Here is a 21,395-nt window from a genome sequence, read left to right on the forward strand (position 1 = left end):
TCTTTCCATACATCAAATATAGTTGACCTTTTGCTTATAGCACTTGAAAAACGAACCAAAAACACAGAAACTAAAAATTGACCAATGAACCATGAAAATGAGGTCAAGGTCGGTTGATATACCTGCAAGACAGACTTGTACACCTTACAATCATTCCATACACCAAATATAGTTGACCTATTACTTATAGAACTTGAAAAACTGATCAAAACACAAAAACTTAACATTGTCCAATGAACCATGAAAATGAGGTCAAGGTTGGATGAAACCTGCCCGACTGACATGTACCCAGTACAATCATTCTATACACCAAATATAGTTGACCAACTGCTTATAGTATTTGAGAAACAGACCTAATCATGTAACTTTAACCATGATCACTGATCCATTAAATGAGGTCGAGGTCAGGTGAACTCTGTGTGACGGACATGTAGACGTTGCAAGGAACCCATATACAAAATATAGTTATCCTATTACTCATTAAAAGTCATGACAAAAAACCTCAATTTTTTTTCCTAGGAGTCGCTGAACCATGAAAATGAGGTCAAGGACAATGGACATACAATTGACGGAAACTTCGTAACATAGGGTATCTGCATACAAGATATGAAGCATCCAGGTCTTCTATCTTCTGAAATATAAAGCTTTATACAAATAGTTTACACCGCTGCCTCCAGATAGTAATACCTACGTCTCCCATACTGCAACTTTTGTCGCAGGCAACAATAAAATCATAAGACATTTTGCATGGAAACTATTTTTTATTAAAGTATAATTTCAAACATATTAACAGCAAAAATACAAATATTATTTTAATAAACAACTGATATGAATACAATACATCATATTTACATTACACAAAATTCTGATTAAATGAAGAATCAAAGCAAACTGGAATTAATCAGAGCCAACATACTCTTTATCTACATAGTACATATAATCATTGTACAACCAGTGAACATACACAAGAAATGAAAGGAAATCAAGAATAAAAAAGAAAGGCGAATTTTACCAAAGGGACATTCAAACTCATAAGTAAAAAAAAAAAACACTGACAACCCCATGGTGAAAAAAAAAGACCAAAAGACATACAACAGTATACAAATATTCAAGAGAATCAAGTTTCAAGCAATGAAGGAACATTTATCATATCTCAGATCTAGGGAGTATCTGATGTAAAAGTCAATTTTTATTGGATGGGTTTAAAGTGAAATCTGGTATTGTTTTACAAGAAGTAAATATTTGAAAGGTTAAATGATAATACTATAAAAATCATATAACACAGCACACAAATAAATCATATAACACAGCACACAAATAAATCCTCACATAGAGCTAGAGCTCGAGGTAAAGACACTCTCTTCAGCACAGGGACCAAATATTTACACTAAATAGTTAACTGTAAATGTGGCCCTAAGTTCAAAAATTGTGAATATAATAGAAATGTGGATACAGCAGAAAATCAACAGGCTTTTCTGAAATGGATGCATTTTTCTTCATTGGATGCTTAATGAATGTTCATCAATTTCATTGTTGATCAAGACAACAAATTTTAATAGCTGACACTGTACATATTTTCAATTGAATTATAGGGCACAAAATAAAGAAAAACTCAAAGTGCCATTTTTTCAGTTTACTACAAAAATTTAATATATTTAATATTGTTTTGATTTAAAAAAAAATTTGTAATTAATAAACTCATCACATATTATTTGAAAAAACATGGGAGCATATACAGTCAGGGGTACTACTTGTACAAGTCATTTTTATTTACTTAAAGAAGTAAATATTACTATACTTATATCAGTAAAAACTTATACAAGTGTATTTTATTGGCTTAGTTATGTCCCTTAGTCATTAAGATTTTTTTACTTGTACAAGTAAAATAGTCATACTATCTTCTTTTCTTGAATTTCTCAGGACTTCTTTGCTCTAATAGAATTTTTAATTGTCTGTCCTTTGCATATGTCTTTATTAACAAGCATTCTGAGAGTATTGCCTGGCAATACATAGTCCCCTACCGGGTAAAAATTCATTATACTGGAACAAAATGCTAACTTGTTCTATAACTTGTCATGGTGTAAACAAAAAGTAAATATCATGTCAATATCTTCAAGCATGACTAAAAACTGTTGAAAACTGATTATATGAGTGAATTTTCAAGTCCAAGGACCATAACTCTGCACAAAATTATTAGACCGAAACAAAAATTTGAACTTGATCTGTAACTTGTCACGATAAAACTATATACCAATTATCAATCAATATCTTATAAGCATGACGAAAAAAACATTAGATATGATTAATAGTTCTCTAGAATTAGATATGATGTAATACAGTGTATATCTATTTTCAAATTATAATCAGATATAATTAATAGTTCCAAATATTTTTTTCTTTCATTTGTCACAAACTAATATAGATTTATAACTTATCTATAAAATGTTAACAACTTTTATCTACACAATGTAATGTATTGAAATATATACATTAATAAAAATAGATTATTATCTAATAAAAGGATTTCTCGTCATAATTTTTTTTTATATATACATGATATATGGCATTCAGAAAATTAGTTTATACTAAATAACAAACAAACCTGTCAAAAAATTCCTCAAATAATTTAACAAAGAATATCTTTTAAAAAATGAGTTATCTCCCTTTGTACAGAAATATGGTTTAACATAGTACTCTAACATTAAATATGGTCCAGAGTTATGGTCCATAATTCTGGACTAAATCATCAGACCGGAACAAAATTCGAACTTGATCTATAACTTGTCATGATAAAACTATATAATAAATAACAAAGCAATATCTTCAAGAACGAAGAAAAAAAGTGTGGAAAGCTGATTTGCCAGACTGACAGATGGACAGATGGACAGACGGACGGAGTGCAAACCTAAAGTCCCCTTCGACTTCCTCGGTAGGGGACTAATTATTGATGTGTAATTGCATGAAAATCTCATTTGTCTGTTATTTTCCAAAATTACTGTTCATTTACAAGCCTCCAAGGGGCAATTTTTGAAGGCCTTGCACAATTACATAAGATCTTTGCGCAATTAGTTTCCCTGTTGAATTAACTAGACATGCTAGATGAAACATTGAACTCTAATAAAAACTTATGAGCTAACCAGAGAAAAATTGTTTAAGGCGTGTTTTTACATCCCAAAACTTGAGAATTTTAGGGATTGTAAAAAAAAATTACATATACAAGCAAATTTTTTTGAGAAAATTAAGGGGAGATTATTCAAACTTTATAAGAAAATATGAATATAACAAATTTACTTATATAAGTATATTATTATTTACCTCTTCAAGTAAATAATAAAATGCTTCGCTGAGCACAGCCTGATAAGACCGCAGAGGTTGAACCATAAACAGTTGGTACAAATTTGGACACAATATTCAAGCTTGATACTATCTGAATTTGGATTGTGATAAAATTTTTGACATAATATAGATTTCTGACACAAAATAAATGTGTTCAAGATCTTACAAATCTATTGCGCAATACTGTGCAATTGAAGATTTCTTCTTGAAACTTTTCAAAAATTCAAAATTTGAAAAATTTTGAAAAAAAATTATGAATCCTCTAAAAAAATCCCCCCCCCCCCAAACTTTTTGAAACCCCCCTTGGAGCAATAACCCCAAAACTCAATCCCAGCCTTTCCTTAGTAGTATGGAACCTTGTAGTACAATTTCAGAAAGATCCATACACTTAAACACAAGTTATTGTCTTGAAACTAGAAAAATGCTTGTTTTTGGCCCCTTATTCCTACATATTAGGGTAATTAACCCCAAACTCAATCCTAGCCTTCCCTTTGTGATATGGAATCTTGTGGTACAATGTCAGCGAGACCCATACACTTACACACAAGTTATTGTCTGGAAACTAGAAAATGCTTGTTTTTGGCCCTTAATTCCTAAACTGTTGGCCCCATAACCCCTAAAATAAATCCCAACCTTCTCCTTGTGGTATTAAACATTGTCGTACAATTTCAGAGCAATCGAAATACTTATACACAAGTTATTATTCGAAACTAGAAAAATGCTTGTTTTGGGCCCCTAATTCCTAAACGGTTGGGACCATCATCCCCAAAATCAATCCCAACCTTCCTTTTGCGGTATTGAACCTTCTTAAAAAATTTCATAGAAATCCATTTACTTAAACTAAAGTTATTGACTGGAAACCAATGTGTCTTCGGACGACGACGACATCATACCATTATATAAAAATAACTTGTACAAGTAGTACCGCTGACTGATATAGATATTGCTCGACTTTGTCTATTTTGTTCCTTTGTGTGTCCAAAACATGTGGTTTCCAGACGGTCACTTAGGGTAAATAAATCAATGATTATCAGATTATAGGTAAATAATTAAATCTATCATTCCTATCAAGCAGTCCCCCACCATATAAATACTAGGATTTCAAATTTGTGCAACCCAGCCAAAAATGACAGCTGATATACTAATTTAGCAGCAATTATAAATGGGAATGGAAACATATCTAATTTATCATTTCTTAACTTGTTACACAAACTAAATATTAGTAAACTGTCCAACAACAGCTAGGATGTAAGCTAAGGGCATATGATACAGTTACAGGGGAGGAAATGACGTTGGTAACATACATGTAAAATGATATTTTTCATGCCATCAGAATATGCCACATCAGGAAAAGATGCATTTTTCGACTGATTTTCATCATTAGCTTGAAGACGAGCACATGGACCCTTCTTTTTAAAAATGTCTTATGGATTGAACATGAATGAAGATTAGTTGTACCAATTTTTATGAACAAATCACCATTGATTTTTTTTATAATCAGATAAATATACAGCAAAAGGTGCTTTTTTATCTAAAATCATGAAAATTCAATTAAAATGAATTATTTCCAAAAAATTGTTACACAAATATATAGCATATTTATGTTGAGAAGATATTCGAAATGCTTTTTCAAAAATCCGCATCTGTTTATCTTTTGAAACAAAAAAGTTTGGTTACATAATAATGTCTGTCCACAGGATATACATATGTATAGAAATTTCCAAGAAATTGAAATTTTGAGTAAATGTCTAAACTTTCTACCCCATTTATCTCTAAAAGTATGTTGAAGGTATATTTTTTATTACATATTTAAATTGGCTAAGTGAAAAAGGCTAAGTGAAAAATAGCTGGTATGCAAGTTTTTGTCAAAAATTCACCTTGAAATCAAAACTGTATCGTATGCCCTTAAGTATAAAGTCTTAGAGAAATCCAAATAAATAAAATTTAACTAAAATCTAACAACACTATAAGTTTGAAATGAAAAATAATTCTGATACAGAATCTTTCAGTATTGTTTTAAAGTTGGTACACTGTCACATTTCTAACATTTAAGGATTGGTTTTGAACTACCCAAGCCTATATATAGCTAGGCACTCAAACTAAAAATGTATGCAAAAAAAAAATCAAATGGTGCATGTTATAATCCATTATAAATTCCTATGATGAATAAGTCTGGGAAATTATATCAGTAATGAAGACACAAAGTGAGTGAATTTTTTGTTGTACTATGTAGCTTACATAGAAACAGGTTAATATATAATATATATGATATATGGTATAAACATAGTCATATACATGTAAACATGATAAAAAAAAATAGGAAAAATAAAATAATACAAAAAAAACCAGAAACTTGGTATTAGAATTAAACAAAGTTTACATAACTTTATCATGTTTATATATATATTCTGTTTCCTCCTTGTAGAGCATATACATGACATAATTTTCAACATTGAAAAACACAGATTTATTCGTGTACATTTACGTTCATCGTACCAAGTTATATTAGTTTTGTATGACAGGTTTTAGATATTGACCATGTTGACTTGATAATGGCTACCATGAAATTTAATGTCCCATGCAAATGTTCAATAATGAAAAATTAAGTTGTAAGTGTTAAGATAAACATGATAAAGAAATATAACAACAAGGAATCATTAAAAACAAAATGTTGAATGTTTCAAAACAACTGGAATGTGTGGAATGTTTTTTCTACCTAAGTTGAAGATCTAACTACTTTTATCAACTTAACATGCTAATTTAACTTAGTGTTAATCACTCAAAGGAAACATGGCCTGATGCTATGTAAAAAAGATGTGAAAGACAAGAAAAATGTCTGGATGAGAGGTGCTCCATTTCTGTATTCTTTAATTTTTTATGTAATTTTCCTGTATTCTATATTTTTGCCCATTACTCTCTATTCTTGATATATTAGCACCCCATTATCATGATGATTCTCTATTCTTTATTTTTTTAACATCTATTCTGCACATTTTGCCTATTATTCTCTATTCTGTAAACTCATCCAGACCCTCCTATATACATTCAATATATTATTTTCTCCTAAAAAAAAATTGAGAATCGACACAATCCTAGTAAATTAATTTGAGTATTGTGTTTATGCCATTAAGAACAGTGTATGTATCAGAGTTCTCAAAATCTTTTTTAGCCTGGTGGTCATTAGAACCACAGAGACTATATAAATCTGGTGGTTTCCATTGAAAATTTGGTGGTCCTTTATTTTTGCTATCATCATTTATTAATTCCACAGAATCAAATTAAACAAATATACATGTAAGCCAAATCAATTTCACAATAATGGTTCCTAATCTGATATTGATAAACATTGTAATTAGGAGCTATACTAGTTATCAGAAAGCCCCCCTAAAGAATAACCCTCCCCCCTACACTACACTGGAAATTGGTGGTCCTACCTGATTTTTGGTGATCAGGACAGACAGGCCAGACAGTTTTTGAGAACACTGAATTATTTCTATCAGAATTTATTTCCTAGTTCATGCCTCTATTAAAATTCATGAAATTAAGAAAGATTGTATGTATTCAATGCAATCAAATGTTTTTTTTCATAATTTTACATGTATATATATATACAAGATATACATTGCAGTCTATCTTTTATCTTATTTTGAATTATCAAACTACATTAATTTTCTAAAACTCATTGAAGAAATTTCAAAATTTATTACACGTTACCAAGGTTACATTTAAAACTTTAAAAAAGGAAAAACAAATTTTTGTTTATTTCACTTGTCAAGCTCTTCTAGCTAACTGCTATTTCATTTTTTACAATATTACAGTTTTTCACATACTTCATATACATGTACATATTGTGATAGAATACACAACATTTACAAAACATACATGTTCATTACAATGTAAACTAGCTATAGCATTTTTTTCTTAGTTGAAAATATATTTTACAAAGTTGTGGATTCAATTTTAACATCTTCTGTCTGTGTTGCCATGTGATTATCAGTTCCAAAAGAAAGGGCTGATATAGTCTGTGTTCCCATGTCACCAGTACCACAGAACTCTTTGATAGATCGTACACCAAACTTAACACTCTCCACACCACTAGCTACTTTAATAGCAGCGGATCCTTTTATGTTTGATAAATACCCAGATCCTGTTTCTTTAAGTGAATTATAGTGACCTCTGACCTTTTCCATCTTTTTTTCGAGCCTCACTTTAACTTCATCAAGAGTGTCTTTGATGTTAGGAGACTTATTCTTGTCAGATGAATCAACACTTGGTGTTGGGCATTTACGAGGGGATTCTCTTGGTGTTTGTTCAGTAGGTGAATTAAATGGCGTGTCTGGTGGATCTGGGCAAAAGTAAAACTCATTGGAAGCACAAGAATCCAGAGTTGAGAGTTTGCCTTCTTCCAATTCATCAATATCTTCAATCGTATATTTAATATCTTTTTCCATTGTCACAGTTTCGGCACAATTACAACATCTGCAGCAAGCGCAGCAACAACTGCATTTTTGTACGCATAAAGATATTGACCCAATAATGATTCCAGTTATCAATATTACAAAAGCACTGCCTGCACCGATGTAATAACTCATACTTTTCGTGTCAGCAATAGCATCATGAATACCAACTTCCATCGAAAAATTAGAAGCCCCGATCCCATTTAAAGTGATGCATGTGAATTCACCTGCAAAATAACCTCGCATCACATCAATATAAAGTGAGTCGCCATCTTTCATTTCTACTATGGATTCAAGTCCTAAACTGTATCCTATGTAAGAAGCAGAAGACACAGTAGAGATATTATAGGACTGTAGAATATTTCCCACATTTTCTTGGGCAAAATTGATACCCCATGGGGATTTCCAATAGTTGACTGGTTGAGGAACTCCGTAACTTTTACATTGCAGTAAAACACTTTGACGAGCAAGTATGCTGCTTGAATTTGTAATGAAATAAACCTCAGGTGGAGCACAAGGCATGGTGATGTTTTCTAATTCAAGCAAATGGTACTTTCCATTACAAATTAAATCATCGGAATTTCCATATTTTGATGGATTGGACTTAATTCTTTGAATCAATGGTTGGAGTTCACATGAGCAATCAAAATTGTTTTTGGTAATAATAAATTTGAAAACATTGTCAGAAAATTGAGCAACTGCATCAGGAATGGTGGCCAAATCGTTATGAGAAATATTTAGTGTGTGAAGTGTTTCCATTCCAACCAACATTGGCATTGTTAAATGGACCAAGTCGTTGGAAGTCAGATCTAAAATTCTCAGATTTTTTAATTCCTTAAAAGCGCCAAGTGGAAGATCGGTGATTGCATTCATGCTAAGATTCAAATACTCAAGATTTTTTAAATCATCAAATAATCTTGAATCAAAAGTGTGTAAATTATTGTGACTTAAATCCAAAGTCACTAATTCTGAAAGACTTAAAAAGGTTTCAAAATTCAAAACATCTATGTAGTTATTCATGAGATTTAAAGTTTTTAGCTTCTTATTTCCTTTGAAAGCATTCTTTGGAACTTCAGAAATAACATTGCTACTTAGATCTAAATTATCAAGCATTATAAATTTATCAAAGGTTATTTTCATCAACACTTCTTCAACTCTCTTAATAGAAAGTGTCTTCAGTTGGTACATATGCCGTCTATCTTTCAGTATTGAAAGACTAAAACCATTCTGACAAACAGCCCGACTTATCTGAAAATCACATGTGCATTCATATGGACATTTAATGTTGACTACCATCATATCTGGATGCTTGGTTGACAGGATTGGAATGTAGACACTGGAGCTCAGATGTATAAGAAGTATAACATTTATACTCAGCACACTCTTCATACCAGCCATCTTTAGCACTAATATCAGCCTCTACCTGCAACAAGAAAACAAATTATTCCATATTGGTATTATTCTAGTAGGGTTTTGTATTATTCTAGTAGGGTTTTGTATTATTCTAGTACGGTTTTGTATTATTCTAGTAGGGTTTTGTATTATTCTTGTAGGGTTTTGTATTATTCTAGTAGGGTTTTGTATTATTCTAGTAGGGTTTTGTATTATTCTAGTAGGGTTTTGTATTATTCTTGTAGGGTTTTGTATTATTCTAGTAGGGTTTTGTATTATTCTAGTAGGGTTTTGTATTATTCTAGTAGGGTTTTGTATTATTTTAGTAGGGTTTTGTATTATTCTAGTAGGGTTTTGTAAATGAAGAATGATATTCACCACACTTAAAAGTCATGTACTTTTACCTTTATAGTAATCATGATAATGGCAAAATGTTTGACCTAAAATTGGTTTTGACAAATTATCCTGCCGGGTTATAGAATAAAACAATTACTGTCTTTTGTTTTAGTAAATATGTGGTTCTTTGACTTTTGAAAAACCGATATGCACTGAGGCCAATATTCAAAGTGAATATCAGTTTCTCAAAAGTCAATAAAACCATGAATTTAAAAAAACTAAAGACAGTACATTGTAATTGTATAGTATTCCTTGTACAGTCGAACAAATGTAACTATTTATTTACTACAAAAATTACATCATAATTTATTTATGTAAGTACTGTGACAGTCAGTCAGGGGTCCTACTTGTACAAGTTATTTTTATTTACTTGAAGAAGTAAATGATAATATACTTGTATAAGTAAATTAGTTATATTCATATTTTCTTATAAGGTTTAAATATTCTCCCCTTAATTTTCTCAAAAAATTTACTTGCATAAGTAAATTTTTTTAACAATCCCTAAAATTCTCAAGTTTTGGGATGTAACAACATGCTTTAAACAATTTTTCTCTGGTTAGCTCATAATTCTTAATTAGAGTTCAAGGTTTCATTTCATTAAATCAACAAAGAAACTAATTGAGCAAAGATCTTAAGTTATTGCGCAAGGCCTTCAAAAATTGCCCCTCAGAGACTTGTAAATAAGCAGTGTTTTGAAGACAACAGACAAATGAGATTTTCATTGTCCATGAAATTACACTTAAATGATAAGTAAAAACATCTGCAAAGGACAGACAATTAAAAATTCTATTAGAGCAAAGAAGTTCAGAGAAATTCAAGAAAAGAAGATAGTATGAGTTTTTTACTTGTATAAGTAAATAAAATGCTCCGCAGGGCGCAGCTTGATACGACCGCAGAGGTCGAACCCTGAACAGTTGGGGCAAGTATGGACACAACATTCAAGCTTGATACAGCTCTGAATTTGGATTGTGATTAAATATTTGACACAGCATAGGTTTCTGACACAGAATGAATGTGGTCTAAGAACTTAAAAATTTTAAATTGGATATTCAACTATTATGGTCCAATATCCAAAATCTAAATACATGGTTAGATTCAGCATATCAAAGAACCCCAAGAATTCAATTTTTGATGAAATCAAACAAAGTTTAATTTTGGACCCTTTTGACCTCAATGTGGACAAAGTTGATAATGGGGCCCAAAAATCAAAAATCTAAATACACGGTTAGAATCGGCATATCAAAGAACCCCAATAATTCAATTTTTGATGAAATCAAACAACGTTTAATTTTGGACCCTTTGGACCTCAATGTGGACCAATTTAAAAACGGGGCCCAAAATCCAAAAACTTAATACACGGTTAGAATCAGCATATTAAAGAACCCCAAGAATTCAAGAATAAAACCCCATTGAAATTGGTCAAGAAATAAGCAATTTATACGAAGTATCTTCTTTTGCACAATACTGTGCAATTGAATATTTCTTGCTATTGCGCAATACTGTACAATTGACAATTTCTTGCTATTGCGCAATATTGTGCTATTGGATATTTCTTGCTATTGCACAATACTGTGCAATTGAAGATTTCTTGCAATTGCGCAATACTGTGCAATTGAAGATTTCTTGCTATTGTGCAATACTGTGCAATTGAAAATTTCTTGCTATTGCACAATACTAATTATATAATAATTTACACATCCTGTTTGGTGTGTATCTCCTACCATATCATTATAATTTGCTTTTAAATATAAAACAGAAATACCCAACTTAAAATGGAAAATTTTAAAAGAAAAAAAAAGGAAAACCCCCCCCCCAAAAAAATTTTTTGTACCCCCTTATGATTCATCACCCCCAAACTCAATCCCAGCCTTCCCTTTGTGGTATGGTACCTTGCAGTACAATTTCAGAGAGATCCATACACTTGAACACAAGTTATTGTCTGGAAACTAGAAAAATGCTTATTTTTGGCCCCTTATTCCTAAACGTTTTGGGCAATTACCCCCAAACTCAATTCCAGCTTTCCCTTTGTGAAATGGAACCTTGTAGTACAATTTCAGAAAGATCCATACACTTACACACAAGTTATTGTCATGAAACTAGAAAAATGCTTGTTTTTTGCCCCTTTTTTGGCCCCTAATTCCTAATATTTTGAGGCAATTACCCCCAAAATTAATCCCAGCATTCCCTGTGTGATATGGAACCTTGTGGTACAATGTCAGAGAGATCCATACACTAACACACAAGTTATGTCTGGAAGTTACAAAAATGCTTATTTTTGGCCCCTTTTTGGCCCCTAATTCCTTAACTGTTGGTACCATAACCCCCAAAATCAATCCCAACCTTCCTTTTGTGGTATTGAACCTTATGGTAAAATTTCATAGAGATCCATTCACTTAAACTAAAGTTAGAGTGCGAAAACCAATGTGTCTTCGGACGACGACGACGACGCCAACGTCGTACCAATATACGACCGCAAAAAATTTTTGCGGTCGTATCAAAAATCTGAATGTCTAAGGGTCATAAGTAAACCATTTAAATAATTTACCTATGCAAGTAAATAAAATACACTTGTATAAGTATCTTACAAATTTATTTATATAAGTATATTAATATTTACATCTTTCAAGTAAATAAAAATAACTTGTACAAGTAGTACCCCTGACTGACAGTCATGTCTTAAAACTTCACCAGATGCGCAGGTTTGTCTGTCCTTAGGGTTAATTATGTTGTGAAAACATGGCCATTTTTGGCAGACAGGTAAAGATGAAACTTAACTTTGAGCAATTGCCATGGTTTCAACCTGTCAATTTGCCTGTATTATGAATGCACTTTGATCTACAGTGCAGTCCGGTGTATCTGCGCACATAAGACTTTTGGCTTCACTCTGGCAATCTCATGAAACCAATAATCAGATTATATTGTTTGAACAAATTCATGACATACTTTAATTTCATGAAAGTCTTCTTTATGTATGGTTTCACCCTTAAGATTTTATGTAATGTGTGTCCATGGCCAAAATTAGGGAAACCCCTGTTTTGACAATTTTTCAAATGTCTGGTGATTTTGTTCATGCTTTCTAAAAAATAGCTTTATATATTGAATACAGGAAAGATTTTCTACTAGGAAATATAGTTCAATTTGAACCAAACATATTGACAAGGATGCAGAGCAAAATTTTTTCATTTTGATAAAAATAAGACTTAAAATGAAACCTATTTTATCATGTTTATCTGATGATGTATCTTTTTTAATTGGAAAATAGCTCAATATGGTTTATCATGGAAATGCAATTATAAATTTATGCTTGAACTTATCAATTTTAATCTATTTTGTCCCTTAGGATGATTAAAACAATACCAAGAACGATTCTTTTTGTATTACATTGTGGATGTGATGAAATCAGGTAATCGTAATATCACCGGCCATGCAGACACAGGGGATTCCACTGTAATCAGGGTTTCTGTGGCAGTCGCCATTTTTGCATTTTGCAAAAAAATAAAAATTGTGCCGATTAAAATTCATTATTGGCAAAATAAATATAAAATGGTTCGACCTTCATCCACCTTGTTTATTTTTTAGGGTTTCTCAGACTTATTCGCTGGTCGGGCAATACTGGGAATTCACCTTGAACTCGTCACATGTTATGATTTTGATAGAAAATCAATATTAAGCTGATTGCCTTTTATAGCTATCCCAAACAATGGGATTGTATTGTGTAATGAAATTGTGTGGTTAAATGGCATCCCATGTCACCTAAAGGATTTTTACCATTTTAGTGATGCATGTGTTTAAAGCATACTTTTACTTCTTAACTTTTTTGTATAGCGATGGTCCAAAACAAAACAATTGTTCTGACCAAAAATGCTCAAAAGTAAGAAAAAATAGATATAAGAAGATGTGGTATGAGTGCCAATGAGACAACTTTCCATCCAAGTCAAAATTTATAAAAGTAAACCATTATAGGTCGAAGTACGGTCTTCAACACGGAGCCTTGGCTCACACCGAACAGCAAGCTATAAAGGGCCCCAAAAATTACTAGTGTAAAACCATTCAAATGGGAAAACCAACGGTCTAATCTATATAAAAAACAAGAAACACTTATGAACCACATCAACAAACGACAACTACTGAACATCAGATTCCTGACTTAGGACAGGTGCAAACAATTGCAGCGGGTTTAAACGTTTTAATGGTATCAAACCTTCACCCTTATCTGAAACAATAGTGTAACATCACAACATAGAAAGACACACTATAAAATATCAATTGAAATGGCTTAACTCAATCAAAAGACATATTAACACCAGCGAACATACACTGAACAAATAAATTTGATCTATGATACAATGTAAATACAAAATAAATAAAATAAGGGAAGAATAATAAAGGTAACATGTTATACTGCTGTGAAATGTTAAACAATTTAAGAAAAACAATATGTTTCATGTGTTTGAACAAAAATATCAGCCATTTGCAATTACTTTAAACACAGGTAAATGAAAATAAAAACTCTGATTTTACTCTATCTTTAAACTTTGACAAGTTTGGAAGTACTTATTTTGAAGTGGGTACTTCACAATTGTTCAGTGCAGTTTTTGTTGTCAGAAAGATAGAAAATTTTTAACAAAAAGTAAATATGTTTATGTAAGTTGGCGAAAAATATATTCTTTTGGCGAAAGAAGTGTCAAAAAGTATTTGACCCTGGGAACCCTGACGGCAATCAATATTTTAACATAAATCCGTATCATGTGTGACTTTGTGCTAATGATAAGCAGCCAAAATTGGTGGAAAAATCATGAATTTCATCAAATCAGTCAGTCAGGGGTACTACTTGTACAAGTAATCTTTATTTACTTGAAGAAGTAAATAAAATAAACTTATATAAGTTAATTATAATGTTTGAATAATCTCCCCTTAATTTTCTCAAAAATTTACTTGTATAAGTAAATTTTTTTTACAATCCCACAAAAATTCTCAAATTTTGAGACGTAAAAACATGCCTTTAACAATTTTTCTCAGGTCAGCTCATAATTTTTTATTAGAGTTCAATGTTTCATCTTATTAATTCAACAAAGAAACTGATTGCGCAAAGATCTTAAGTATTTGCGCAAGGCCTTCAAAAATTGCCCCTTGGGGGCTTGTAAATGAGCAGTGTTCTCAAGATAACAGACAAATGAGATTTTCATTGTCCATGAAATTACACTTATATGATTAGTAAAGGCATCTGCAAAGGACAGACAATCAAAAATTCTATTAGAGCAAAGAAGTCCTAAGAATTCAAGAAAAGAAGATAGGATGACTTTTTTACTTGTATAAGTAAAAAAATCTGAATGTCTAAGGGACATAACTAAGCCCATTTTTTTTTACCTATACAAGTATATAAAATACACTTGTATAAGTATCCTACAAATTTACTTATATAAGTATATTAATATTTACTTCTTCAAGTAAATAAAAATTACTTGTACAAGTAGTACCCCTGACTGTCAGTTACTGTAAATTCAGAAATTATTGCGGAGTTTTAATTTTTGCGAAAAATGTGACAGGGTAATAATCGCAATAATTTAAACCCGCATTTAGAAATTTTTTATATGAATTAAACAGGATTTTTCTCAATATCTTTGCGCAAAAATTAAAATCACATTTTAGTCTAAAATAACAAAATCGCAATAATAAATGCACGCAATAATTTCTGAATTTACAGTACATGGATTTGAAAGTATTGGCAAAGGAAAATGCAGGTAATGTATATTTAACCACTCGAAATCTACTGGGGAGGGGGGGGGGGGGGGGGGGGCATAAAATTTGAGGCAAATGAAGACGGTTTACTTTTATATCATCTATAAAATTCAGACATTTATTCGTATAACATTTTGATATTAACTAGGTTATCTATTTCTTTAGCTAAAAAAATAGCACACAGGGATCCCCATTTTTATTTTTTTGCAATCGACTACATTATACATGTTTATATAAATATACTGCTTCAAGAATGTTATATCGCAATTACAAGAAAAAATCCAGTTAATTTTTTTCTGTATGCCTTTATATTGGCAAAAAAAATGTCTAAAGGTTTTTATTACATTTTGATATTAACTAGGTTATCTATTTCTTTAGCTAAAAAAATAGCACACAGGGATCCCCACGTACAAAGACGGGCTACAAAAATGCTTCCAAACTTGAAAGATCTATCATACGAAGACAGATTAAAACTCCTGAAATTACCAACACTTAGATATCGTAGACTACGAGGCGACATGATCGAGACGTACAAGATTCTCAATAACATCTATGATGAAAGGGCATCAAGTGGTATTTTCACATTAAGTAGTGGTTCAACAACAAGAGGGCTTTCTTTGAAGTTAGTCAAGAACAGGAGTAGGCTGGATGTTAGAAAGTATTATTTTACCAACAGAGTAGTGGAAGTCTGGAACAGTTTTCCTGAGACAATTGTAACTGCCAAAAACGTTAAAACATTCGAACGAAGACTAGATAAATATTGGAAAGAACATCCTATGATTTATGACTACACAGTAGATTACAACTTCACGATCGGAGGTAGCACAGTAATCAACAGTGATAGTGACAGTGAAATAGAGCCAAATATAGAGGAGCAAGCTGATCTCCTGCATTTGGAAACACTTAGGTAAACTTAGGCAAATTACCAATAGTTGTATGATTTCACAAATATGTATTTGTATTCAGCCTTAATCTTAGGGACTTACTAAAAGGCCTATAAATTAAAGTACACGCTTTGCAAAAAACAGAGTGAACACATCTCTTTCTGTTTGAAGGTTGTGTTATTTTTTGGAAAAGTATTGAAACATGGTTTTTAGCATGTTTAGTAGTACATTAAACAAGCCGAAATGTAATCAAAAGTAAGTCGTGGAGGTATAATTTTCTTTGAATATAAACTTTGTGTCAAATCCTAAGAAAAAAACCATGATGGATCTTTTCTGTATCATATGTGTTCAACTGAGGGGTGGGAGGGGGGGAGATGGGGCAAATCAAGTGAAACTGGTGTTTCCATATCTTGCCATCTCTGCAGATTTGAACATGTTGAAAGAAAATGCACATCAAAATCCAGGAAAAGTTTTAATTGTGTGAAACATAAAATGCATATTACTTTTATATATCTAGCTTCAGCCATGCCTTAATAACTGCATACATACACCAGTTTGTCTGTACTCATTGTAGATTGTGTAATGTAAACACGGCCATATTTTTGCCTTTTGTGAACCTAAGGCGAGTTCTTTGGGGAGTCTAAACTTGTGGCAATAAGTTAATTACCTAAAGCAAGCTTCTATATAATGCTTCATTTAATTAGTTTGATACTCCGTTTGCTCTATTCAGATGTATGGTTGTCTATATTTTACTTCTTATAAGGAAACCTTCAGGAATTTTCGTCTTTGTTTTGGCTCGTGTAAGAAAATATCACTTCCGTATGAACAAACTGGGTCTAGAAATGTGCAGATTCCGGAAAGTAAGTCTCCTCATTTTTATTTTAGGTTTGAACGAATAGCTTTTGTAAGACTTGGAACAGTGTTTATGACATTTGGGTCATGTATACATGATTATTTCTGTGAGGACTTAAGGAGAACCTGTATAAAATGTATACTTTTATTCCGCTCCTAGAAATTGTGTGGTGCTCCTTAACGGTAGGACATACATACAGAACTTCAGAAGAAGATTATTAGCTATACCATGTATACTATTGTGTATTTGAGTTAGTAAATGAAACGAATAATGTGTTGGTAAACATGATAACTAACATGTTCATTATCTAACAGTATATACGTTTGAACATTTTTGGCTTGTATTGACTTTATAGCATACATGTACATGTAAAACACTATGACTTTTGTCTATCATGATATGAAATAAAGATAGACTGTATAATTGCTTACATATCATTATCTCACTTCATTTGAACTTTGGTGGATATATGTATATATATATATAGTTGTAACATAGGCAATCATACCATATGTCTTTACTTTAAAGTTTGTCTAAAAATCAGATTTTCGCACATTGAAGTTCTGTGTATTGGGCTGTTGGTTTCATGTGAGAAATTTTAATAACTTGCTATGCTGTATGGGTTTTGCTCATCGTGTACGATGACATACATGTAGACTACTAGTTGCTAAAACCTTCATTTGATATTCGGTGGATAGTTGTTTCATTTGCAATCTTACCACGTCTCCTTATTTTGCTACATGTACTCATCAGTACAAATCCTTGCTTATAATTACTTGTTATAACATGAATAAAAATTTTGATTATAATTATGAAAACTAAGGTTCCATCTCGAGCACACAAAGTTAACCTTAAGAGGATTTTGACTATTTCTTTTCGGTCTATTTTGATATGTTTATCTTCAAATATTCAAGTATAATACATTTGTGGCTTTCATTTTTTAAATGTTTGAGCGTTCATAACTATATAGGCGCCGGTGAACTTGACTCTGTCCGTCTATTAATCTAGGAAAGCATTTTGGGCGCATCAAATTGATAAAGTGTAAATGAATAGCTACACCTAGCATACATGAAAGTTCTAACACACGGAAAAGTCAGACTAATTAGAAACTTTTCCCTTAATACTTGACGTAAACCAAGATGAAGCTTTGCTGCTGTTATTTATCTTATTTCTTTCAATACATGTGAAAGTGTAAATGCTCTTTTGTTCCGACGTTGGAAAGTTCCGGGCGGAAAAAAACTAACTAGCCGAAAAGTTCCGGAGGAACTTATTAACTAGTTACTTTGTTCTTCCTCTGGTTTAAAAGTTCCACCGGAACAAAGTGACTAGTTGAAAAGTTCCAACGGAACATATCAACTAGTTAGAAAGTTACTTTTTGCCAAATTAGTCAAAACCGGAACTAACAATGCAAACTAGCCCAAAAGTTCCAACGGAACTTATCAACCAGGCAGAAAGTTCCATTTGGAGAATTGATGCAAAGTCACTGAAAAGCGCAACATATTATATTTGAACCTTTCAAAGGGAAACCAAGATACTGATTACAATAAGTCAAAAGGAACTTATCAACTAGCTACAAAGTTCCTCTTTGGCAAATAAGTCAAAACCGGAACTAACAAACTAGCCCAAAAGTTCCAACGGAACTTATCAACCAGTCACAAAGTTCCATTTGGAGAATTGATGCAAAGAACCACATGAAGAGGGGGTATTCTTCCCTCTCTTGAGGGTACTATGAATACTAAATTTGCATGATAATGCAACTTATTCCGTTTTATGTGAGCTATGAAATACAACTTAAATTTTGCATATTTGTCCCCAAAGAAACCCCTTTCAGTGCATTGGGTATTCTTGTAAATTAATGATTTGCTCTTATATATACTGATACTCATTCTTCCCCCTCTTTCTTCAAAAAGGACGAAATATGGTATATTCGGAACGATGTAACTAGTTGTTCTGTTCCGCCAGAACTATTCAACTAGCTACATTGTTCCGGGACTTTTCAACTAGCTACTTTTTTCCGGAACTTTTCGACTGCACTCGGAATAAAACAACTAGTTGGAAAGTTCCATCGGAACAGAAGAAACTTTACCACATTTTTTATTAACGTGTAAAAGTCTAGAAGATATAAGAAAACCGATTTTGGAAGATTTAATTAATTCCTGTAGTGAAGAGTTGGCTTCTTTTAATATGAGAGATGAACACTTTGACATTTTACAACTGATTATAGATCCATTTGCTTACTTGACAATGTTAAGAAATGAAAAATCTTTTAAAGTGATACAGAAACTTATAGATCCAAAATGTAGACGATAATGTTACAATCTCCATTGTGAAAGGTATAGACTGTTGCAATTAGATGATATAAAGAAAAAGAAGAAAAAGTAGATAATATCTTTATATAAACCCTTAAGTGATTAATGGTTGTCTACTCTTAAACAGTGATATCTTTAGATAGATATTTTAGATTTTAAAGTATTTAAAGTATTGATGCAGTCTAATTGACATTAAGCCCAATTTTATCGTCAAAAATGTAAATAATGTACAGTGATATTGGTGGAAGATATTTTAATTCATGTTGTAAAATATACTACTCGGAAGAGGTGTGCCTACATTGGCAGAAGCTATATAACAGATTACAGATTACAGATCGGAACGAAATAACTAGTTGAAAAGTTCCGCCGGAACAAAGTAACTGACGGAACATAGTGGCTGTTACAGCCAACGTACCAACGTACAGTAAGAAAAAGATGAACGAAGTCTTACGTGATAGATGACACAAGTCTCTCTTCTCAGGATAATGTCTGTATAATACGTAACCATGAATAATTCCATGATTGACTATTTGAGAGGCTGTTATGACAGAGAGCTGACACTGTAAGGTTGACTTATTAATTTATGCACAATTGTTTCATGTTCTCTGACAAGAAAGAAAATGTACCACTTGGTTTCCGAAGACTCCTTCTGTCCTGTTTGTTAAACCATTTCCCATATGCATTTACAAATGTAATTTTATTAGTATAGTAAAATGATGGTAAACTGAGGTAGAATATTTAAAGAAATAAATTTTAATATTTCATATATAACTAATTAAGTGAATCTTCTATGTAATTGTAGAAAACAACTAATTCTTGTATAAAGGTTTTTGTATAAAAAGACATAATTAGAGTGTCTATAATGTTATGTAACTTTTAATATATAAGTATTTAGCACATACTTACGACTTCTCGTCCAATCAAATTGCTTATATTTGCCTTCTAATTTTCATAGTACATACTTTTCCTGTGTACTAAGTAACTACGCATGAATGACCACAAGGGTAAGATTTCGTTGTATCGTAATCAAGATATTTAAAACAAAAATTGCCACTGGCTATTTTGAAATAAAATGCTGTGTTCCAAATTAAACTAAATAGTTTGTAATTAGTTTTCACGTTGATTTTTAAATATCCTGCTATTAAAATCTTTAGATATAAAAATTGTTTTTGACAATTGCAAATTTTATCATTTAAATAAAGGGTAATACATATGGTTCTTTATTCCTTGATTAGAGTACAACGATATCTTAAAATTATGATAATATATCATCCATGCAATTACTTTGTACACAGAAAAGTGTGTACCATGAAACCTTGTGCAGGAAAATTAAAGCAACTTGGTGATAAACTTTCTTAAGGAAGGTGATCTATTTCGTCATGAATTGATTGATTTATTGATTGTTGGTTGCTTAATGTCCAGTGGCAAATATTTCATGCATGTTCAGGACGATGTCATGAATTAAAAAACTGTGATTATGTCTGAAGATAATGTACCACCTATATATATATATATATATATATAAATATTCTGATAAATCTTTTAGTTTTTACTTTGAAATAATAATAAAAAAAAAAAACAACACAAAACACAAAACCTATAATCTCTGATCTATTGGTAGTTGCTTTTTAATGCCTATCTGCTAGACTATATCTATGGGGACAAACTATCTCTATGTTTCAAATTTATTATAGCTTTAGTTTTACTGTTAAATTAAAAAAATGTTATCAAAACATGTAATTTAAAAGCTTCCACTGCAATTTAATTACTGCCTGCTTTTGGTCAATTTATTTTGTCATCTTGCCATGTAAGAAGAACATGTATTATAAATAGTAAAACACCGCTTTATATCAATATACATACTTACACCAGCAGCTACCATCTTTTCATTCTGGAGTGAAGGGCCTTTTGAAATCACATATTTTACAATAATACTAGTGAGTAGATTTACAAAACTTCGTTAATGAGCTCCTTTTTACAAACACCTGTGATACAAGTAGTCAGCCAAAATAAACTATCAATAGACCAA

At 31.6% G+C, this 21,395-nt stretch overlaps 1 protein-coding gene and 1 long non-coding RNA gene across 2 annotated transcripts; both read right to left on the minus strand.

Moving 5' to 3' along the window:
• Positions 1-741: 741 nt before the first annotated feature.
• On the minus strand, positions 742-12,076 carry LOC127720171 (uncharacterized). The gene is made up of 2 exons (XR_007990649.1): positions 11,943-12,076; positions 742-4,139 (listed from the first exon to the last, which is right to left on the minus strand). It is a non-coding gene; the product is annotated as an uncharacterized LOC127720171 (long non-coding RNA).
• Positions 742-17,008, minus strand: LOC127720147 (uncharacterized). Its single transcript, XM_052226613.1, has 2 exons — positions 16,872-17,008; positions 742-9,216 (listed from the first exon to the last, which is right to left on the minus strand). The coding sequence occupies exon 2, from the start codon at positions 9,189-9,191 to the stop codon at positions 7,275-7,277; it is 1,917 nt and encodes a 638-aa protein (XP_052082573.1). The 5' UTR covers positions 9,192-9,216; positions 16,872-17,008; the 3' UTR covers positions 742-7,274.
• Positions 17,009-21,395: the final 4,387 nt, after the last annotated feature.

This window comes from Mytilus californianus, unplaced genomic scaffold (assembly GCF_021869535.1).
Source record: "Mytilus californianus isolate M0D057914Y unplaced genomic scaffold, xbMytCali1.0.p SCAF_11, whole genome shotgun sequence".
Taxonomy (NCBI): domain Eukaryota; kingdom Metazoa; phylum Mollusca; class Bivalvia; order Mytilida; family Mytilidae; genus Mytilus; species Mytilus californianus.

Excerpts from the sequence above, each read along its gene's own strand:
- LOC127720147 (XM_052226613.1), bottom strand. The coding sequence starts at position 9,191 with ATGGCTGGTATGAAGAGTGTGCTGAGTATAAATGTTATACTTCTTATA.